Genomic DNA, 19101 nt, shown 5'->3' on the forward strand with positions numbered 1-19101 from the left:
TCACAAATGCAACTGTTCCTTTTCATCCCTGCAAATGTCTGACGCAACTTGGGCTGGGGAAACCTGGACGAAAGCGCTCACTGGAACATTGATTCCCTTACCCAGGATGAAAGGAGAGGTGGCAAATGACCTCACTACCTCAACTGGCCTCAGAAATCAGTCGAGAGATTGACAAACCCTTGTAGGAAATGACAGCAGCAAGCCCTGCCAGAGCCAGCCCCAGCTTGATAAACAGGCAGGGAGAGAGCAAGGCTACCCAGCTCCCAGAGCGGTGGAGCTCACACACAAAACACCTCAGCAGTAGTGGAAATATCACACAGGAAGGAGATTCTTCTCGACTGCCATTAATGCTAAACTACTGAAAACAAGCAATTCCAAAACCAACTGACAGCAAATACACAGAGTACGCTGCAGAGCTCACCAAAGTCAGGCCCCTGCAACATGAAGCCCAGCACAAGTGCACAGGAAGATCCATCTCTTTGTTCTCAGAGCCTGAGGCACTGGTGCACTGACTCACACACACTATTACTCAAGTGCAATCAAGAGCGTGCTGGTCCAGCGGGTCCCAGCTACTCAACTGCCAGGCTTGCACTATAAGGGATGTCTACACCCACAAACATCACTTCTGCAGCATTTCCAAGTGTTGCAACAAGCTGTATAAAGAGGATCAAGACCATTTTTCACTTATTCTCTTTTTGAGAGACAGTCTAACCCTCCTGCCCACTTATCAATGCCACTGTGTTTCAAAGATGCAAAAGGCAACAGTAAATGCAGAGCTGACAGTTTGTGAAACTGGGAATGTAGTAGGTGTAATGGATAACAGAAGATCCCTTGGCTTAAATCAGGGTAAATAAATCACTAGAAGTAGCCACTGCAAGCAATTTAGACCAAGTAAATATCTAATCTCTTCTGGCTGATCACTTAGTAAAATACAATTAATTTGTTGTGGCTCTTCACTGCAACACTTAAAAATTGTCCTATATGAAACACTGAAAATGTCTCAGTTGCCTCTTTTCTTACCAGAAGAGTGTACTTACTCAACACTGGGAGTTCAGCTTCCTGTCTCTTCCACTCATACCTCTTTATCCCCTTTGAATTCACCCATTGAGTCGTGAGTTTCGGAATGTATTACAGGAAGAAAAAAGAAAATTAAAAGGAAAGTGTAAAACATAAGTAGTATATCATACTGTTTCCCTTTAACACCAGCTGGCTACATTACAGCAACTAAATCAATGGAACATATTGGCCATTTTAACTGCATGCTGTGGTGCACTTCTGCCAGGGCCCTTGGCTGACCCATACCTCTGTCCTGCACACCAAGGAGGGAGCTGGCAGGAGGAGCCAGCAGCCAAGGTACATTCTGGGCTGCTTAAGTGGGAGAGTCCAGTATTGCCACAGCACATGCTGCCACTGCCTTAGCAAGGTGGGCTTGGGCAAGCTTGGGGTGGATGTGCCCCATGCATGATATTATCCAGAGCTGGGAGATCACACACTTGTCAAAGTTGGTAATAATTGGCTGGAAATAATTTCATTAGCAGTCATGTTATTTTCTTTCTAGGGTTTGCCTTATTCCATATTCTTGTGTCATGTCATCTCTCCTAAACAAAACCAAAAAAGCCAGATGAGCAGCAGCATGTTGGAACAAGCACACAGGAACGGTTTTCTTCCATCTTATTTGAAAGATTTATCACATGCTTCAGGTTAATCTGTTAGGAAGCATTATTCTAACAAGGTGTGGCTTACATTTTTATAATGTATGAAAGATTTTCTTCCAGATTTATGTGCTCCCTCATATAGTCCATATGTTGTGTATATTGTAAACCGATGTGATAAAGACTCAGGACTTTTTCTGAGACTCAAGTGTTGGGGCTTTTTCTTCCCCAGTAGGGAAAACACAGATACAACCAGATACCTATGGTGTCCAAATGAGATGTGCCTGCAGTTTTAGATGCACAAAAATCTATCCAAACCTGCTTCCATCACTTTATAATGCATTACAGGCATTTACCTGCCTTAAATCTAATTAGACTGCTTTATTACTCAGAGGAAAAAAAAACTGGAATCTACCACTATCCTATTGACAGCTGGAAAATACCAAAGTTACCTTTGGCATTCTTGGAAGCCACCTCCTCTGCAGGTGAAAACAGACACACATAGGATGTGACTTGGCAATGGAGTGAGGTCTAGGATTCAGCAGGGAAAATCTCCAGAACTTGAACTCTGAACAGGCATCTCATAAGGTCCTTGCTAGAGAAGCACTTCATTGAGTTACATGCATATTTCAGTGCTTTTCTAAATCAGAAGTCCCTCAAAGGGCTGTATGCAAAACCACATTTCACTATTCAGTTTAGAGCAAGATCAAAACAACAAATAAAGGCAAAATCCGTTCCTGATGTGAACTGGGGTTATGGTGGAGATGAATTTGACACAACTGACCTGTTTGTTTTTTCTCTCTTAACAAAGGGAAATGCAGAGACTTGAGGAGCATTCCTTTGTCAACAGCTTGCAAGTACAGTTGCATGAGTCTCACAATCTTTCACCAGGGCTTATTCTAGAAAGCTCTTTCGCCATCCCCCCATCAACTGCAACAAAGGTTTTGCTTGGGGAAGGAGCAAGATCCAGAGGACCTGCTCTCTCCCTCACTTGCAATATCCAATCTGAGTGTTACTATCAGCTTTTGGAAACTGACTGATAGAAAGCACAGATGATGTTTGCATATTTTAATGTTAAACATCCCTGCTTGGCATAAGGAGGGAACCTAATAAATTGCTTTGTTTCTGCCTCATGAATTAATTCAGCCTGCTAACTGATTTGGATAAAGCATTTTGATTCCAACTAATAAATTTGCTTCCTGGTCAGGCAAAACAACTTTTTGGAGACAAAGTAATAAGTTTGTTAGCTTACCAGGAGAAGTACTTCTGTAAGGAACAGACTTTTTATAACCCACTTGTTCCACCAATGTCTTTTAAATCAATCAGATAAATTCACCTTGTTTTTCAATGCCCTGAATCCCGATAGCTCTGCACACTTGATAGGTAATTTAATCATCGTTGGTGTGGATGAACACAAGCTCAAATTAGCTTCTGAAAGGCTTAGTCATCCTGTGGATAGCTCTGCCTTTCCACTTTTATGCAGGAACTGAGCTTCACCAACTGGTTAGCTAGAGGTGTCATTAAAAATTTACAAAAAGAAACAAAGGTGTGCTCCAGCGTCTCTCCTTACCCTTTCTACTGTTACTTTGGCAGACAAAAGGTATGGAACCTGCTTCATGAATAATGAGTCATGTAATATGCATAATGCATTTTTAATGGCATACAGTAATAACACTGAGGTATTTCCAATCTTCAGACTTGCACCACAGCCTCTCAGTAGCCTGTTCTGATTCTCCACAGATAGATCTCTTTTTCCTCCTCTTCATTTCAAATCCCCCACCTTAAAGCCAAGACTTTTTCCCCCAGAGATAGCCACATTTAACCCAAATCAGCAGCTGAGCCAGCACTGGATTCAAGCAGGGCTGGTGAGGCATGGAATGCCCTACCATGCAACCATTTCAAAGGGGTTTGGGCCTGAACAACCCTCACCACCCTGAGACACACCAGTAATGCAAGGCAATCTAGGGGAAGACACCCTTAAATCGATAAAATACTTGCGAAGTTCCTTCCCTTGAAGAGCTGCCTTATCACAGGGGCTATGTCAGAGCCCTCATGTGCTGCCACAGTTGCCTCTCCAGCTGCCCAGCCCCAACTCCAGTTGTCCTGTTTGAAAATCAGGCACACACCGCTCTTGTAGTTTTAAAGGTAAATGCCAGTCACTAAGCCCACTTGGGGCCTGCAGGCCAAGAGTAGGCCATATCTGACCAGAAAGGGTCCTCTCAAGGGCCCAGACTGCTGCACCTCAACCCAGTACCCCTCAGCACTCACTCCATCCCCAACTACAGCATCCCAGTTGCCTCAAGGTTAGTCCCAGGCCTACCTGTTCCGCCTGCTGACCTGCTCCTTAGAGCCTCCACTGGTGTGGGCAGCACCAAAACCACCACCAGGCCTTCCCCATTACCACTTAGCCTTCTCCACTGCTCTTCTGCATTAAATAACCCAGCATAATGGGCCTACCATGGCACCTGGCACCTCCAGTGGTGCTCTGCAGCAGCCTCTCGCCCTGCCAGCTGTGACTGTGTGTCACATTTCTGCTTAATAAAAGCCCTGTCTGTGAGGCCTTGGTGTTGGCAGTCATTGTGTGGAAGAGCTGTCTCAGCAATGCATGCTGGGTTAGCCCTGAGGAGACTGACCTCAGCTGCAGCCTGCAAAGGGAGAACGTGGGGAAGGGGCTGCGGATGAAGCTCAGAGGTGGCGCAAAGCAGGAGCATGGCGAGGTCTAGGCAGTGCTGTGGCAAGTGGAGTGCCATGGCCCTCCGGTGGGCTGAGGGATGAGCACAGAGAGGGACTGTGCTTGCTGGTTTTATATACAATGAACATACAAAGCTGGAAACAGGAGTATATATCCATGTGAGCACAAGGCTTTGTGCACATGTAAAAGCCCACGTTGCCATGCTGTGCTCTGCTGGGAAAAGGACAAGAGACCCCTTTATCATCCTTCTGTTCTTGTTTTGTATGGGCTGCAACTGCCAGGTGGGGCAAGCCCCGCTGACAAGGCAGGCAGGAAAAAGACAATTCTGTGAGTCCCAACAGGCTTAATTCCCTTAACAGGCTTAATGGTACACCTGCTACTCAGGTGTCCCTGCAGGCTCCCTGGCACAGGCATTTAATCTTGCGGGAGGACATTCAAGTTCCTCCTGGGCTAAGCAGGGACTTCTGGCAGTTTGCATTTGCAAAGCAGGCATTTAAAACTGCTGTTTCCTCTTCAAACCTTTATATGGATATACAGTTTACCCCAGTCTCCAGAACTGTGTTCAGCTGAAATCAGGGGGAGTTGAACAAATAAATATAGCAGTGGTGTTCTTTAGTCACAGACCCCTTGTGCAAACACTGCACCTGCATTCCCTCCTGGAATGCTGTATCCCTGACCATCACTGTGGAGTGTCATTGTAATGGCTGACATTCACAAACGTGCTAATTAACGTATCAAATGAAAATCAGTCTAGAACATCCTCAATACTTTATTAACTTAAAACATTTTTCCAATAAATATGTACCAATAAACATAAGACACTCCATAAAATCTAAATAAGGACATTTACAAACCTGTCAATGAAGTAAAAACAGCTTTTCTTTTAACTGAGGTACATGCAGGGTCACTTAAGGCAAATTCAGTCAATTATACTTTTATAATGATTCCTGCCCACCTCAACCAAGTTTCCCTTTAAAAAATAAAAAAACTAAAACAAATATACAAATGATGCTACTGAGTAGCTATTTTCCAGTTATTAGAACAAGCCCATAGTGTGGAGGCCAGGAACAGTTCTGGACAGAAAGTCTGTGCCTCTCTGGTGCTCCTGCCCTCCTCAGTCAGGATCGCTTGTTGGACGGGTTTCTAGTTATAAGGCATTAACTCTGTGCTTTGGCTTTTCCACTTGTCTTTCACAAGCTTTCTTCTCCCCAGAGGATGTAGCAAGAAGTAACCCCTATGCCTCAAACACACATGCACACAACCAGGCTTTGCACAGACAGAGACAGCTCTGGGACAATAAAAAGGGTGTCTCTGTAACTGTTAATGCAGCTCCTTGTTTGCACCAGAACAGGTGAGAGCAGGATCAGGCCCAAGCTGGTACCTTTGCTTAAAAACCAGCAAGATGTCAAGCTGCACAGTTCAGTCCTGATCCTCCAGGTTTTCCTGACAGGAAACCAAGAGTGAAGCCACTGAAACTCAACCAAGGCAAGTGCTCCCTACATCACTGCAGAAGGCTCTCTGTCATTACTGTGTAAACACTGTTATACCCATGTTTCCCTGCAAGGTGATACAAGCTACTGAACTTCAACGGGTTCACCTTGGCCATGGGAGAAATATTTTCCAGCTTACAGATATTTGGTAGCTTATCCATCTTTGGAATATCAGGCTTTTAAAAGGCTTATTTTCCAGTGTTATTTCAGAAACCAAGAGAAAAGAAAGAGAGAAACCCCAGCCTTTTAATTGCTGCTTTCACAGTCATTCAGGTTAAGCTGTCAATGCATGGCTCTGTCCTTTTCTTTCCCCTCTGAGCTCCTGGTCAGAGAAGTAATACCAGGCTCTATGCTTAGGACAAGGCGTGGGTCCATTGGGGAAGCCAAGGGAGCTTATTCTCATAGTGTTGTAGACGCTTTCCGTATTGCAGCTGGGACTCATTTCAGGCCATGCTGCGTCTCCCGGTGTCTCCGTAAATCCACCTTTCGTTGGAAGCCTTTGCCACATAGATCACAGCCGAAGGGCTTGAAGCCTGTGTGCTTCCGACTGTGGGTGATGAGGTTGGAGCTCTGACTAAAGGCTTTTCCACACACCTGGCACTTGTGAGGCTTCTCACCTGCAAGCAGAAGGCAAGGAAGAGAGAAAGAGGGTGTTAAGAGGCAATCCTTGCTACACAGGACCAGAGCAAACAGGAAATGCACAGTGGACCTTAGAACTCATCAAAGAGACTCGTGTGTGATTACTGAGGAAGTTATTCTAATAAAAACCATGCAATTGGGAGCCCCAGATAATTACCTGAGCCTGTACTGCAGCAGAGCAGGCCTGAACTTGGCTGCACCTCCACAGTACAGCTCTGAGAGCAGCCTGAAGCACATTGTGTTCTCAGGATACAATAACTTGTGAATGCACTTGGCTGCATGGCTCTGTGTGATTTAAATTGCCTTTGTGTCCTAGAAACATCAGTGTGGTGGCAAGTAGGATAGATAGGTGGAGGTTGTTAAGCCAAACCCATTGAGCTGTGGTCTGTCCCTAAGGAAGGTCTGAGTGCACTTAAGTGAACCCTGAAGGCCAGGATTCACGCAGAGATCTGCTCTCCTCTCCGTTCCCCATACTGAAGTGCTAGCAGTCACCCTGAGCCATCCCTGAAATTTTTTCTGCAGGCAAATAACGCAAAAGGGAACAAATTCAGCCCTAAAATTCTCCTGCAGAGGGATGAGTGACAAAACTCCACTGGCCTCCATGGAAGCAGGATCTCAGTGCATTTTCATAGTGTTTGTTATCAAATAACAGATAAAAAGGAATCCAACCACAAAGCCAAGCCTGATTTTCAGAGCAGCTTTGCACCTGCAGAGCCCACTGACTTCATCTGGCACAACAAACTCTTTTCATGTCTGAAGATGAGATTCTCAGAAACATAAAATAATACAAAATGCGCTGGAGGCTCAGTTCACAGATGTACGCTGCGTATGAAAGGGATCCCTGATTCAGTTAAGGATGTGGTTTTGTATTAGCAATGTAGAAGTCCAGGCACAATTTCTGATCTCACAACCAAATAATGGTTTTGACTGATTCAGAGTTTGGCTGAAATTTACTTCATCAAGACTCATTGGAAAAAGTTACTGTGGAACTTTTTGTATTACTTCCTGAATAGTTCATTTTCATCCAGCAAGCTTCTTGTGGAAAACCTCTATAAGTAACATTTATTTTTCACTGCTTGTCATCTAGAAAAGTAACAGCCAAGCAGTGCTACATATAATGTTGCACTATCTTTCTATGTATTTGCCATGTTTAAGCTTCACCCTTGATATCTGCTAGAGGTCACTACCAGGAAACAGGATTTTGGTCATCTGAACCTTGGGTTTGGCCAGTACAGGTGTTATTTTTTTGTGTCTACAACTGCTTCTGTATCTCACACATCATTCCTTTCCCTCTACTTTAAGTGAGTGATTCAGGTCTGAAAGGCAAGGTTTTAAGATTTCTGATAAACTTGCCTTCTCACTGAATGATATTTTTAAAACAATTTCCTTTGATGATTCACCTGCACTTTATTAGTTTCCATGTTTATTACTAGCAGTGAAACTTGAGAACTCTGCACCTCTTCTTCCATTCTGTACAAAACTGCAGCATGTGGAAGTGCAGACACCTCTGAACAAATATTTAGTCTGAGTTGGACCCTAAGCCCTCCAGTTTAGTGTTTGTTCTAGAGGAGGGGACTCATGTTGTTCCTATTGTAAACTGGTAAACCCTGCAAAAAGAAATGCTGCAATCAAATTCACCTGTCATTTTCCAGGACCTCAGCTGTAAATCAAGGCTACACGAATATAACACTCTCCAAATCATCTTACACAAAAGTCAGGGCTGAACACCAGCAGCTGCAGGGCTGACCTGTGTGAATGAAGGTGTGCTTCTTCATATCAGATTTCTGGTGGAACCGTTTCCCACAGTACTGGCATGGATAGGGCCGTGTGTCCGAGTGGATGAGCAGGTGGGTGGACAGAGTAGAAGATCTCTTAAAACTCTTGCCACAAATCTTACAATCAAAGCTGCGTTCCTGCAGAGAAAGGAGCCCAAACACACACGTTACACCACACCAACACATCAGTGTTGCCCCTTCTGCCTTAGCAAGCACTTTCACTTCTTCAGAGAACTGGACTAGCCTGTTGAGATGCTAACACCAATGCTAACTAGATGCTAACATGATAGCACCACATGATAAAAAGATAACGCACCCTCTCCCAGTGCTGTGCACCACTCCTTACAAAAATTTAACTGGACAGGTCTTCCTGCTGTCCAGAATGGCCACACTGGGAGCAGCCCTGAGTGACCGGGCAAAGTCCACCTGCACCTTTCAACAGTGGCCCAAGACATGATCACTCCACTGGGAAGCCCAACAGCTGCAGCACTGTTCAGAGGCCACCTTGCCACTGTACACAGGAAAGTGGGTGCTGAGGTCTGCTTTGCTCTCCTGGGAAATTGTGGCGGGCTGAGTTCTGCTGGCAGGGTAACAACTAAGTGCTTATTTGTAGTTCCATTAAAATGGCGAACATTCTCAGGAGCACCTAGGGAAAACAGCTTTTTGGCTTACTACTTTAACATATCAGAATAAATTCATTAAAACTTTGCTGTCTCTCTCTCTTCCCTCACACACTCTTCTCCACCACTTTCTTCTACCATAAATCATATCTTCTTTCCATCCCTTAACTGCCATCACACCTGCCTCTTCCTGCTATGCTTTCATACAATCATAGAATCAAAGAATCATAGAATAGTTATCTTAGTTTATTTGGCTTTTAATGCACTCTTCCTGAAATGTTGTCCCCTTCATGGACAAAATATGCAGTGCTGCTCTTTTTACCACTATTTAATGAGTGACGAGATGTTTCCCTTTATTGCGCACTCTGCTGTTGCACACTCAAGAAATTGCAAATAAAAGAGCAAAAAACCACTGTTATAACTCAATACTCCAAAAGCTGAACTGAAGAAGGAAGATTTGCCAGGTCAGGTGGGTGGGGAAGGGGACATATGGCACAATATCAGCAGGTGGAAAATGTTACATGTCCTACCAAAATTAACTACCATATTCTTTTGGTGTGTGACTCAGAGTGTATTGAGACGGGTGAAGTCTGTGCACTGTATCTGACTGGCCGTTGAGATGTTCCCTGCACAGACACAATGACTACAAACAAGGGAAGACTCACTTCTTTGTGGGGGGGAGGAGAAAGAATGAGGAGAGCTGTGCTGAAAGAAAGCACAATGAGTTGCTTTTGCTGTTAAAAAAAAAGTCCACATCTGCATTATAATTTTCGAGGATGAAAACTTATTATTTATTATCTGTTACTTCAGGAGTGCCAAAAGTGCCCATTTCTTAATATAGACACATGTGAGGTCTGGGGAATGGAAACAAAGCCTCTGTTCTTTAATTAGTAGATTTGTTCCTTTGCTCACCAGCTGCCCACCCTTTCCTCTGCCTAACACCATCTTCTTCACCCACAACTGCTCACTGCAGCCCTAAAGTGTTCTCTTCCTCTCCTCAGTTTAGATGTCCACCTACTGTTCTGACATGATCTTAAGGTCCTTTCCAACCTAACCATTCTATGTTTCTATGATTGCTCTCCTGGACTCCCTAAAGCCAGACAAAGCAAGCAGCTGGCCCTGGCCCTCAACCTTCATCCTGGCAGTTGCCCCACTCTCACCTGCGAATGCACGGCCTTGTGCTGCTCCAGGCTGACTGCATGGCCAAAGGTCTTGCCACACATGTCACAGGCAAAGGGCCTCGTGCCACTGTGTGAGCGGCGCACGTGTACCTCAAGGCCATGTGGTGTGGAGAAGACCTGAGTGAAGAGAGCACAGCACACAGAGTCAGGCTTGCCAGGGAGAAGGAGCTGGATAAGAGTCATAACCAGAGTGGGAGAAAGGAATCCCTACCTTGCTGCACTTGACACACTTGTAAGAGCCAGTACTGATGAGCAATGGGCGGCACAAGAGGTCCGACTCCACTTTGATGCCACCTGGGCCCTTCTCTTGCTGCAGCCCAGGCTGCGTCTCAGCATAGAGTCTGGGTGCTGCTGCTGGCGGACGCTCATACAGCCCCGGGCCTGGGGAGCTGAAGTCACCATAAAGTCCAAGAGAAGAGCTACACTCAGCACTGTAGAGGGCAGACTCAGAGCCTCGCTCACAGAAGAGCCCAAGGGCTGAGGTTCGCTCCAGTGTTGGGCAGGGCCTGTAGCTTTGCACAAGATGCCTCAGTTCAGAGCCACCTAGGCTGTTCCACATGTACGGCTTGAAGGGCACCGAGAAGGGGGGTGCTTCATCTAGGGATGGACACACAGATCGCTCAGAGGCTGTGGAAACACAAAGGCAAGGGAATTAGTGCACTTCACAATACAGCCAATATCATGGGGCAGAACCATCTCAGCACTCAGACTTGGGCCCAGGGCCAGACCCCTGTACTGCACATTGAGGCTGCTCTTTCATCTCTAATGGGAGGACATTTTATACTGCACAACAGGGTCTGTGCATCCAGTGCTACCTATTCACTTGCTGTCCCAGCCAAGTTATCTAAAGCAGCCACCAGTCTTATCTACGTCCATCTCTGGGTGTGTGTACACTAATCTGACTGTTGAGACACTGAACAACTCAGTCTGCAACTTCCTTTGGTTTGATCTGCAGCCCCTCAAAAAAGTATATCTACTGCGTCCCAAGATGGTCATCAAAGATCTGTCCACAGGTTTAAGCTCTGGTGCAGATCCCACACATCCATATAGCAAATCTGACATTATGGAGGTGCCCAAAGGAGCAAGCATGCTGAGATTTACCTGTTAAAAAAACCTAAAACCTGCTTGCTGCACAATTTATGCTAAAACTTAGTCTCTCAACTTCGTGCCAGAACTGTCTGTAACTATACTACAGCACAACTGAAATAAAGAACTGCTACTGAGATGCTTGAATGTCATGCCTTAATTTTTTCAGAAAATGTAATATCAGTCCTCATCTGAACTGAAACCATGGTTGTTTCAGGTTGCTCTAAGTTTCTCCAAGTAAAGAAACTGGTCCACCAGAAATGTAGAGCTTTGTACAATCATTGGTATAGGCTGCAATAAAAACTGAAGACACAGAAAGTTTTTCCTTGTAGTCATAATCAAAGCCATCTCCCACCAGGACAAGCTCAGATGGCTTCAGCTGGCTCTAATAGGCTCACCTTTGGCAACAGCATCTGACCAAGGCAGTGGACTCCACAAGAGGAGTCACACATAGGGACCATAGAAGAGCCTGATACAATGTCAGGAACATAGCCTTTGAGATCAGCAGCTAAAGGCACAAATGCTAAGGGAGCTTTGCATAGAGGAAAGCACAGTTGGGCAGGGAACACGAGGCACCAGACCCCAACTGTGTCTTCCAGAGATTAATGCCCTAGGTGCCCTTCATTCAGTCTTAATCACAACAGGGAACAGCACTGGGAAAGTCAGATGTCTCCACTGGGTAAAAGTTTTGCTGAACCAAGGAAAAGATTAATCTGATAACTGCTGAAGTGCCCATGCCTTCACAGAGATGAACGAATCCCATGCAACTGGGGCTTCCAGAATAACCTTCTTTACCCAAAAACTTGTCCACCCGTAATTCCTCTCTCACTTTTTATCATTCCTGCCAGCTTTACAGTTCCCATGACTTTCTCAGCCCTCGGCACGCCAAGATAACCAGAGGTGGGCTAGGGAAGAAAGGCACGATGTGTTAGGCTACCCATTTGGATAGGCAGGTGGTTATGGGTGGTTACACAAGGGAGCGGGAAATGAGATGAAAAATTGAGCTGTGAATAACTTGACTGTTTCCTGTCTTTTACTTAATTTCAGACTTCAACAGCCTCTAATTCCTCCATTGAAATTAGCAGCCTTTTTGTTGGAAATACATGCTCACATACCAACTGGGACATCTGAACAGAGCGATGAAATCAAATTAGCTGACATGGTGCTGAGCATGATTTTTCCTGTTCTGCACTGACTGCAAAGTTGTGGTCAGCATCACATCTTCTATCTTGTGTCTTTGCAACCGGTTTCAGTGTTGCCATCTCTCATGATTTTATCACAAGATTCAAAATTATCTTAAAGCCCCAGCTCTTGAAACTGCATGATTTCATCAGGCCTCAGCTTTCCTTTTGTTTGCTTGTTCTTTTTGTTTCCTTTTAAAGTCAACTTCTAGCTCAGACTTTACAGCCCAGACTGTAAAGAAATGCATGAAAATGTAAACTCTCAATGTTTTAACAGTAGAACTGAATATCCTTAAGGTATAACTTACAATCTTGATTTCTAAGCCATTCCGTTGAGTGAGAGGAGAGGGAAGGCTGACCTGAATTTTGAGCCCTTGAAATTGACAAGCCGGGACACAGTAAACACTGCACCACAGATCAGTTTGCGTGCAATGTTCCTTCCATCACCTCACATGCTTTGGAGACATCTCAAGCACAACTGCACACTATACTTTGCAGGGGCAAGCTCAAGCCGTCCAAGCTCTGTACCCAGGGTCAAGGCGGCCTGCAAATCCTGCTCCACCACACTGCAGGGCACTTCTATGTCTGCCTCTCCTCTGCTCCACAGCATCTAAGCTTCCAAGGGGTGAGCAGGAGACAGAGATAGATTGTTCCTCCTCTTCCTAGCAATTCTGTGCAGCCTTTATATAGATAGATGCCTTCTGGGAGAAAAAAAAAATATTAGTGCTCTTTTTTGAAGTCAAGGCAAACTCAACCCGAAATGGTTGAGAACAGATTGATAGAAACAGCAAAGAAAGATCAGTTTATTCTCCACAGACTACAAAATAGCACACAAAATAAGCAAAATCATGTTATTAGAGACACACATAGAAAGAGAGATTAAATAACAAAGTGTTTTTCACTGATGAAGCCAACAACATATTAAGAGTGTTAACAGGTATTATGTCTGTGCATGCTCATCTGGATAGGCAGCATGGCGCCCAAAGGCAAAGCTGAAATCTGGCTTTCACTGCATACTGATGTGCAACCTGCACCTATGTTCATTCTAAGGATACAGGGGTGATAGTACTACTCACTGCACCTGCTCTAAACATGATTTAGAACCATCATTTCTCATCTGCCCTGTTTTTCAGAGCACAGAAACTGTGCCCCATCCAGACAAACACAATCATAGAAATACAGTCCCCCACAAGCATGTCTTGCAGAAGGGACCTAGGCACAAATTCCAGCTTTGCACTGAATCTGACAAAACAGCTGGAAGACAGAAGGATTCAGGGGGAGCTGTGGGAGGAAGCCCAACTGTCTAATCCTGCTGCCACTGCCTTCATCATTAATGTAACAGCATCTCTCTCAATGCACTGAGGTTCATTTAATAGAGCTTTTCCTTTACAGTACTTGGATTCTCTTACCCTCCCATTCCTCCTGTGAATGGGATCAGGCAGACTCGGGACCCCCAAAAAATCTTGATCTGGGGATGTTACCCTCATTTTGCAAAGATACTTTCCCTGGATAGCTGGGTGGTTGGCTGGGAGCTGATGAATCCCATCGCTGGGGCAGAAATGAGTGGGGAGGAGGAAAAGGCAGAGCAGCCCTGGAAAACACCTGCTCCATTTTGCATCTGTCCTTTAGACACCTTGTAGAAACAGTCTCTTTCCCACATAGAGCTTGGAATTATTTGGGGAAGGAGGAGGAGGAAAAATTCATTTGACCAAAAATTGCACACATTGCTACACTTTGTGGAGAAATATAAACAAGAGAGTATCTGCTGTGTTTGGTCCATTGTGTCATTTGCACAGACTGGAACTGTCCTGTGTCTGGCTGTAATGACACTGGGCAGCATTTTGAACAGTCCCTCGAAGGGCTTTAGGACTCTTAAAAGAGGGGGAGGTTTTAAAAATGCAAACCCACATCATTACAATCAGCCGTTAATATGCAAGGACATTACAAAGGCTAAGTGGGAAAATCAGTAGGGAAGCGGGACCCAACAGGACTAAGTATTCGTTTGCTGGCATCCGCTGTCAGTAAAGCTGAGACAATTTTTCCTTTGCTAAGATAGAAATTATTCTTTTTTTCCAGCTGTAACTTTTTAACCGAGGCAATAAAAGGTAGGTTTTATATATATACGTATTTTTGTTATAAAATGACACCATTGTATTTTTAAACGAGATAAGTATTCGCGTCAGGCTTGGGACAGCATCTCCCACTGCTCCAACCACATCAAAGGCAGGACAAGGGAGCTAGAGACAGGCGCTGCAGCCATAAGTGTGAGTTTCCTGGATTTGGGGTGTTTAAATCTGACCATCGTTATTTTCCTCTGGTATTTACGAATGCGTTTTTAGAAAAGTAAAAGGGGGGGGGGAGGAAAATTAAAAAAAAAAGAGAGGGGAGGAGGGAGAGAATGGAGGGACAGGGAGTATCCTTTTTATAGGCAAGAAATAACACGAAAGGGAGTTAGGAAAAAGGTCTACCAGGTACTACAAAACACAAAGTCAACACTGCTTGTGCAGTATATAGATAGCCTATTACAATTTTTTTTCCCCGTTATAAAATACATCTAAACTCCGCGTAGCAGGACCCTGTAGGAAAACGCCGGGACCTTGAAAACATAAGCTGCTTGCCTTTACCAATTAATCAGAAACAAAAAAAATCAACGCCTGATGGCATCACAACTTTCCTACAGCCTGTGGCTTGCTGCTCCCTCTGTAGTGGGAGACGGGCTGGAAAAGCAACCTGAAAGAGATAACCCGAAAACGAATGGAAGGGACAAATTTGCTTTTTCCCACCGCACGTCAAAAGACAATTCTGTCCATTCCACTTGTTTTCGACGGCGGGCCCCAGCCATGAGACATTGCACCACAGCACTGACACAGACACGCAGTCGGACCCTCGCCGAGCTCTGTTCGTCCCGGTCCTACCTGGCGAAACGGAGGGCGAGGGAGGTCTCCAGAAATCCTCAAACTCGGACACTCTGTCACAGACGCTGCCCTCGCAGCTGGGCGCTGACTCGGAGGTGCCATCGGCAGCCTCGGCAAGGTGGGATTCCGGGGAGAAGCGTCCCTGGGAAGGCTCCGGGTCGGGCAGGATGGTGCGGCACAGCTCCGCGTCCTCGGGGATCTTGCTGTCTGCAGGGCAAAAGGGACGAGAGGGCTCCTCAGTACGGGTCCACGGGGGCTACCAGCCACCTCCCACGGCGGCCCCGCTCCCATCAAGATTTGCTACGAGACTTTCTCCGCATTAGCCCCTTCAGCGTTTTGCGGGGTCCACATTGCCGCGGGGCTGCACGGCCACCGGCCGGTGCAGCTGGCAGCGGGGTAATGAGCATCGGGCGGGCCGAGGCTGCGACCGACGGGCTCCTACCTGCACAGATCTGGGCTAGCACCGTCTCCAGCCGCAGGCTGTAGTCCTCGTCGGCGGAGCGAGGCTGGTGGTAGCTGTGCGCTTTCTTGCTCTTCACTAGGAAGGACCTCGGCATGGTGGGGGTGCTGCCGCGGCCGGCACGGCCGCGCTCCCTCTCCAAGCGCCAGGCACGGCGGCCGCGAGCGTCACCCCCAACTCTCCCGCGGGGCGCCGGTGGAAAGGCGACCTGCAGGGAGGCACCGATCCAACGGTGAGGGCCGGGGGCGCTGGCCGGGAGGGGCCGCTAGCCGGGGGCGGTGCGACAGGTGGCCCCGGCCCCGCTAGCCTCTCCCCCCGTTTCCGGAGCGCAGTTATTGAGCCGGCACTAACACACACTCCCCCTCGGTGTCCCCGGGGCCGCCCCGGCCATGCTCCGAGGGCCTATAACGGGTAACAGGCCACAGCAGAGGCCGAGCACCGTCGGAAGGCGGGAGAGGTTCCCAGGATCACCGCTGTCGCCGAGCCTCCTCTGTCGTTACAGTTCACACTTTGCAAAAAGCGAGTTTAAACCGCGTTTTGGTTGGTCCTTTTGGGGGACTTCAGTGGCGGAGAGGGGGGGATGTGTTTGGGGTTCTTTTTCCCCTCCCGTCAGTGGCCTCAGGCTTGCAAACAGGCCACAGCAGTGGCCGGGCACCGTTCGTGGGACGAGCAAAGGCTGGGAGAGATTCTGAGGGGCCGCTCATATGCACCCCGGTCCCTCTCATCCGCATCGGCAGCCCAGCCAAAACGGCGCCACCAAAACGTACCCCCAGAACGGCTGGTCAGTCCCCGCCCTCCAGGACGGGCTGTACGGCGCAGGGCTGCTGGCGGGACGGGCGGGGGAGTCGTTACAAACCCAACAGCCTAAACCCGGCGCCTGAGAGGCTGTTGCTATCGAAGAGACTCATTCACCCATCCAACGCGAACCACGATAACGCGAAAACGAACAAACCGGAATCTGTCCCTGCCGCCCGCAGATGTTAGTGCCACCGCACCTTGCAGCTGCGGACACTGGAAGCCGGGGAGAGGAGAGGGACGAGGTGGGAAACCTCCGGGGGAGGCTACGGGAGCCGGGGGCGGGGGGACGGACAAAGGGGACAGGGGTCGGGTTAACCAGAGCTGCCCCGACCCTGCTCCTCGGGGGAAACACAGGAGAGGTATATTGGAGCCCGTTCAGCGCCTCTGTCGTTACACTTGACACTTTGCAAAAAGGGAGTTCCAACTGCTTTCGTTTGGTTCTTTTGGGGGACTTCAGGAGGTCAGTTTGGGCTTTCTCTCCTCCCGAAAGGGGAAAGGAGGGCAGGGTCCCGACCCCGTGTGTCCCGTCCGGAGCGCAGTCCGTCGGGGAGGCGAACCCGGCTGCTCTGCGAAGCACCGGCCCGTCCGCGTCCCCCGCTCCTCCGGGGAGGCGCCGCTCGCTGCCAGGCGCCAGGCGGGCGGGTGGGAGCGCTGCAGCCCGGGCTCACCTGGGCTTCGGTTCATCCTTGAGCGGGGGCTGGCAGCGAGCGGGGTGAGAAATCAAAGCGGCCCGATAACGCGTCGCCCTCCCGACAGCAATGGCAGCCGCAGCCGTTGTGGGGGGCTCCGGGCGCCGCTGTGGCCGCCGCGTGTTTTGGTCCCGACGCGGGGCCGCCCAAGGCCGGACCAGGCTGGGACCGGGGCCGTGGGAAGACTAGTCCCGCAGCCCACCTGCCCCGCTCCCACCGCTCCCCGCCATGGCCTAAGGGCTGTGGGAAGCCTCCCCGAGCCGCCGCGTCGGAGGCCGGACTGGAGCGGAGCGGGGGGCTGCAGGGAAGGGGGAGGTGAGGAGAGGGCCGGGTAGGTACCACCCCGGGCCGGCCGCTGCCTACGCGAAGTGAGAAAAGCAAGAGCACTTACCCATGTGGAGGGGTGAAGGAAGCTGGGCTGCAGACGGGGTTTGCGCCGCAGGCTGCCAGTTTGGGTGACTTTAAATTTAGCCTCCCTTTAAAGAGCAATGGTGCTTGAGTTGGCTTTTTTTTTCTTTTTCTTTTTTTTTTTAGTGCCTCTCAACTCCTTCAGAGCTCGGCCCCCTAAACCACAAATTCCACTTCCTGAGCGTTAGGAGCTTCTGCAAGAAAAAAAAAAAAAAAGGGGGGGCTTAAAAAAAAAAGCCGAAGCCTCACAAATCAGCACTGTCCCCACTCCTCTTTCTCTCTCATTTTTTCTTAAATGAAAGTGTCTTACCGTATTCCACCTCACAGGGCTCGCTGAAGTGACATCGAAGTGTCATTTTGGAATGGGGCTTTTCATTTCTCTCGGGGTTCTGCTCTAGAAATTATACACATCTATCTGAACTATTCTTGGATCCCCTTCAACTTCCGCAACGAGAACAAGTCACAGATTCAAAACACAGACTGACTCAAGGCGGGCAGAGGCAGAGGGCAGGGGATGGAGGAGAGGGCGCCCGCGCTGACGAGTAGGCTCCGGGTGGCATCTCTGCCCCCTGCCCGGGGACGGGGTCGAGCCGTGCGTGGCATTTAGAATCGGGGCTTAGGCAAGGCCCTGGGCGACGGAGACCTCCCCTAGACTAGAAATAACTTGTTGTGGAAAACTCTTTCTGGATAAATACGCCCAACGGCGCTGAAAATACCTTAAGACCCAAGCCTAGAGGTTTGCTCATTTCCCTTCGGATTTAGGTAATGGTTAAATATGGAAGGGGTAGGCGAGATCCCCCCCCCCCCCCCCCCCCTCCGGTGCACGGTGGCTACTGTAGCTTGAGGGCGGCTCAAACACGAAGGCGAAAGACAAGCTTCCCTTTCGCCTTCCTCGCCTCCGTGCCGGTGCTCAGGCTGCTGACTAGGGGAAGCTCCGTGGGGCAGGCACCGGCAGCGAGCACGGTGGTGGAGGTCCGTGGAAAGCACCGCCCCGACACCTCGCACCAGAGGGGACCTCTGCACCGCGCAGTCCGGCAGCCTGCTCCCTTCTGCGGAGGCCGACCCCGAAACAGCTTTTTCTAGGTCTAGCCTTGGATTCCTAGTGCAGGCAGGAAATCCAGCTCACATAGAATCTTCGGTATCTTTCTGAGGTGCTTCCGGGCTTCGTTGTGACATCTTGGGCTACCAGCAACTTCGTTTCGATGGCTGTAGGGCCACCCGAATTGCTGTTCCGCCCAGCCAATCGAGGTTTAGCATCATTTCCGTTCGGAAACGACTAAGAACTGAAGTCGGACAAGGCAGGAGCAAACTCCAGCCTCCCTCACGCCCAGGAGCGTGATGGCTTTGCGAGCAGATGCTGCTCTCCACCACCACCCCCGAAGCATTCACAGAAAAAACAGTCACTTCGTGCCTGTGAGCCAGCGTGGAACACGGCATTAACCCGACTTCCCAAAACCTAACTAAGCAAGCAAACATCGCTGAGAGAAAAATTGTCCAACCTGCGTGATGCTTTAG

General features: G+C 48.4%; 1 protein-coding gene across 4 annotated transcripts; it reads right to left on the reverse strand.

The window, feature by feature from the left end:
* Positions 1-5093: 5093 nt before the first annotated feature.
* On the reverse strand, positions 5094-19101 carry GFI1 (growth factor independent 1 transcriptional repressor). Of its 4 annotated transcripts, none has more exons than XM_062613168.1 (8): positions 19086-19101; positions 17570-17780; positions 15674-15899; positions 15232-15438; positions 10261-10676; positions 10029-10166; positions 8221-8386; positions 5094-6451 (listed from the first exon to the last, which is right to left on the reverse strand). In XM_062613168.1, exons 3-8 carry the CDS (start codon positions 15786-15788, stop codon positions 6273-6275), a joined length of 1221 nt encoding a protein of 406 aa, XP_062469152.1. In that variant the 5' UTR covers positions 15789-15899; positions 17570-17780; positions 19086-19101; the 3' UTR covers positions 5094-6272. The 4 variants fall into 4 exon arrangements, with proteins under 4 accessions (XP_062469152.1, XP_062469151.1, XP_062469153.1 ...); XM_062613167.1 differs by lacking the exon at positions 19086-19101 and adding an exon at positions 17897-18172; XM_062613170.1 differs by lacking the exons at positions 5094-6451; positions 19086-19101 and adding exons at positions 6799-8080; positions 17897-18172.

The sequence above is a fragment of the Pezoporus occidentalis genome, unplaced genomic scaffold (genome assembly GCF_034315485.1).
Source record: "Pezoporus occidentalis ecotype Australia unplaced genomic scaffold, CSIRO_AGI_Poc_V1 ctg164, whole genome shotgun sequence".
Taxonomy (NCBI): domain Eukaryota; kingdom Metazoa; phylum Chordata; class Aves; order Psittaciformes; family Psittacidae; genus Pezoporus; species Pezoporus occidentalis.

Excerpts from the sequence above, each read along its gene's own strand:
- GFI1 (XM_062613168.1), bottom strand. The coding sequence starts at position 15,788 with ATGCCGAGGTCCTTCCTAGTGAAGAGCAAGAAAGCGCACAGCTACCAC. Across the intron at positions 10,677-15,231 it reads CTCGCCCTCCGTTTCGCCAG|CCTCTGAGCGATCTGTGTGT; the intron begins GTAGGACCGGGA and ends GTGTTTCCACAG. Across the intron at positions 6,452-8,220 it reads GCACACCTTCATTCACACAG|GTGAGAAGCCTCACAAGTGC; the intron begins GTCAGCCCTGCA and ends TTCTGCTTGCAG.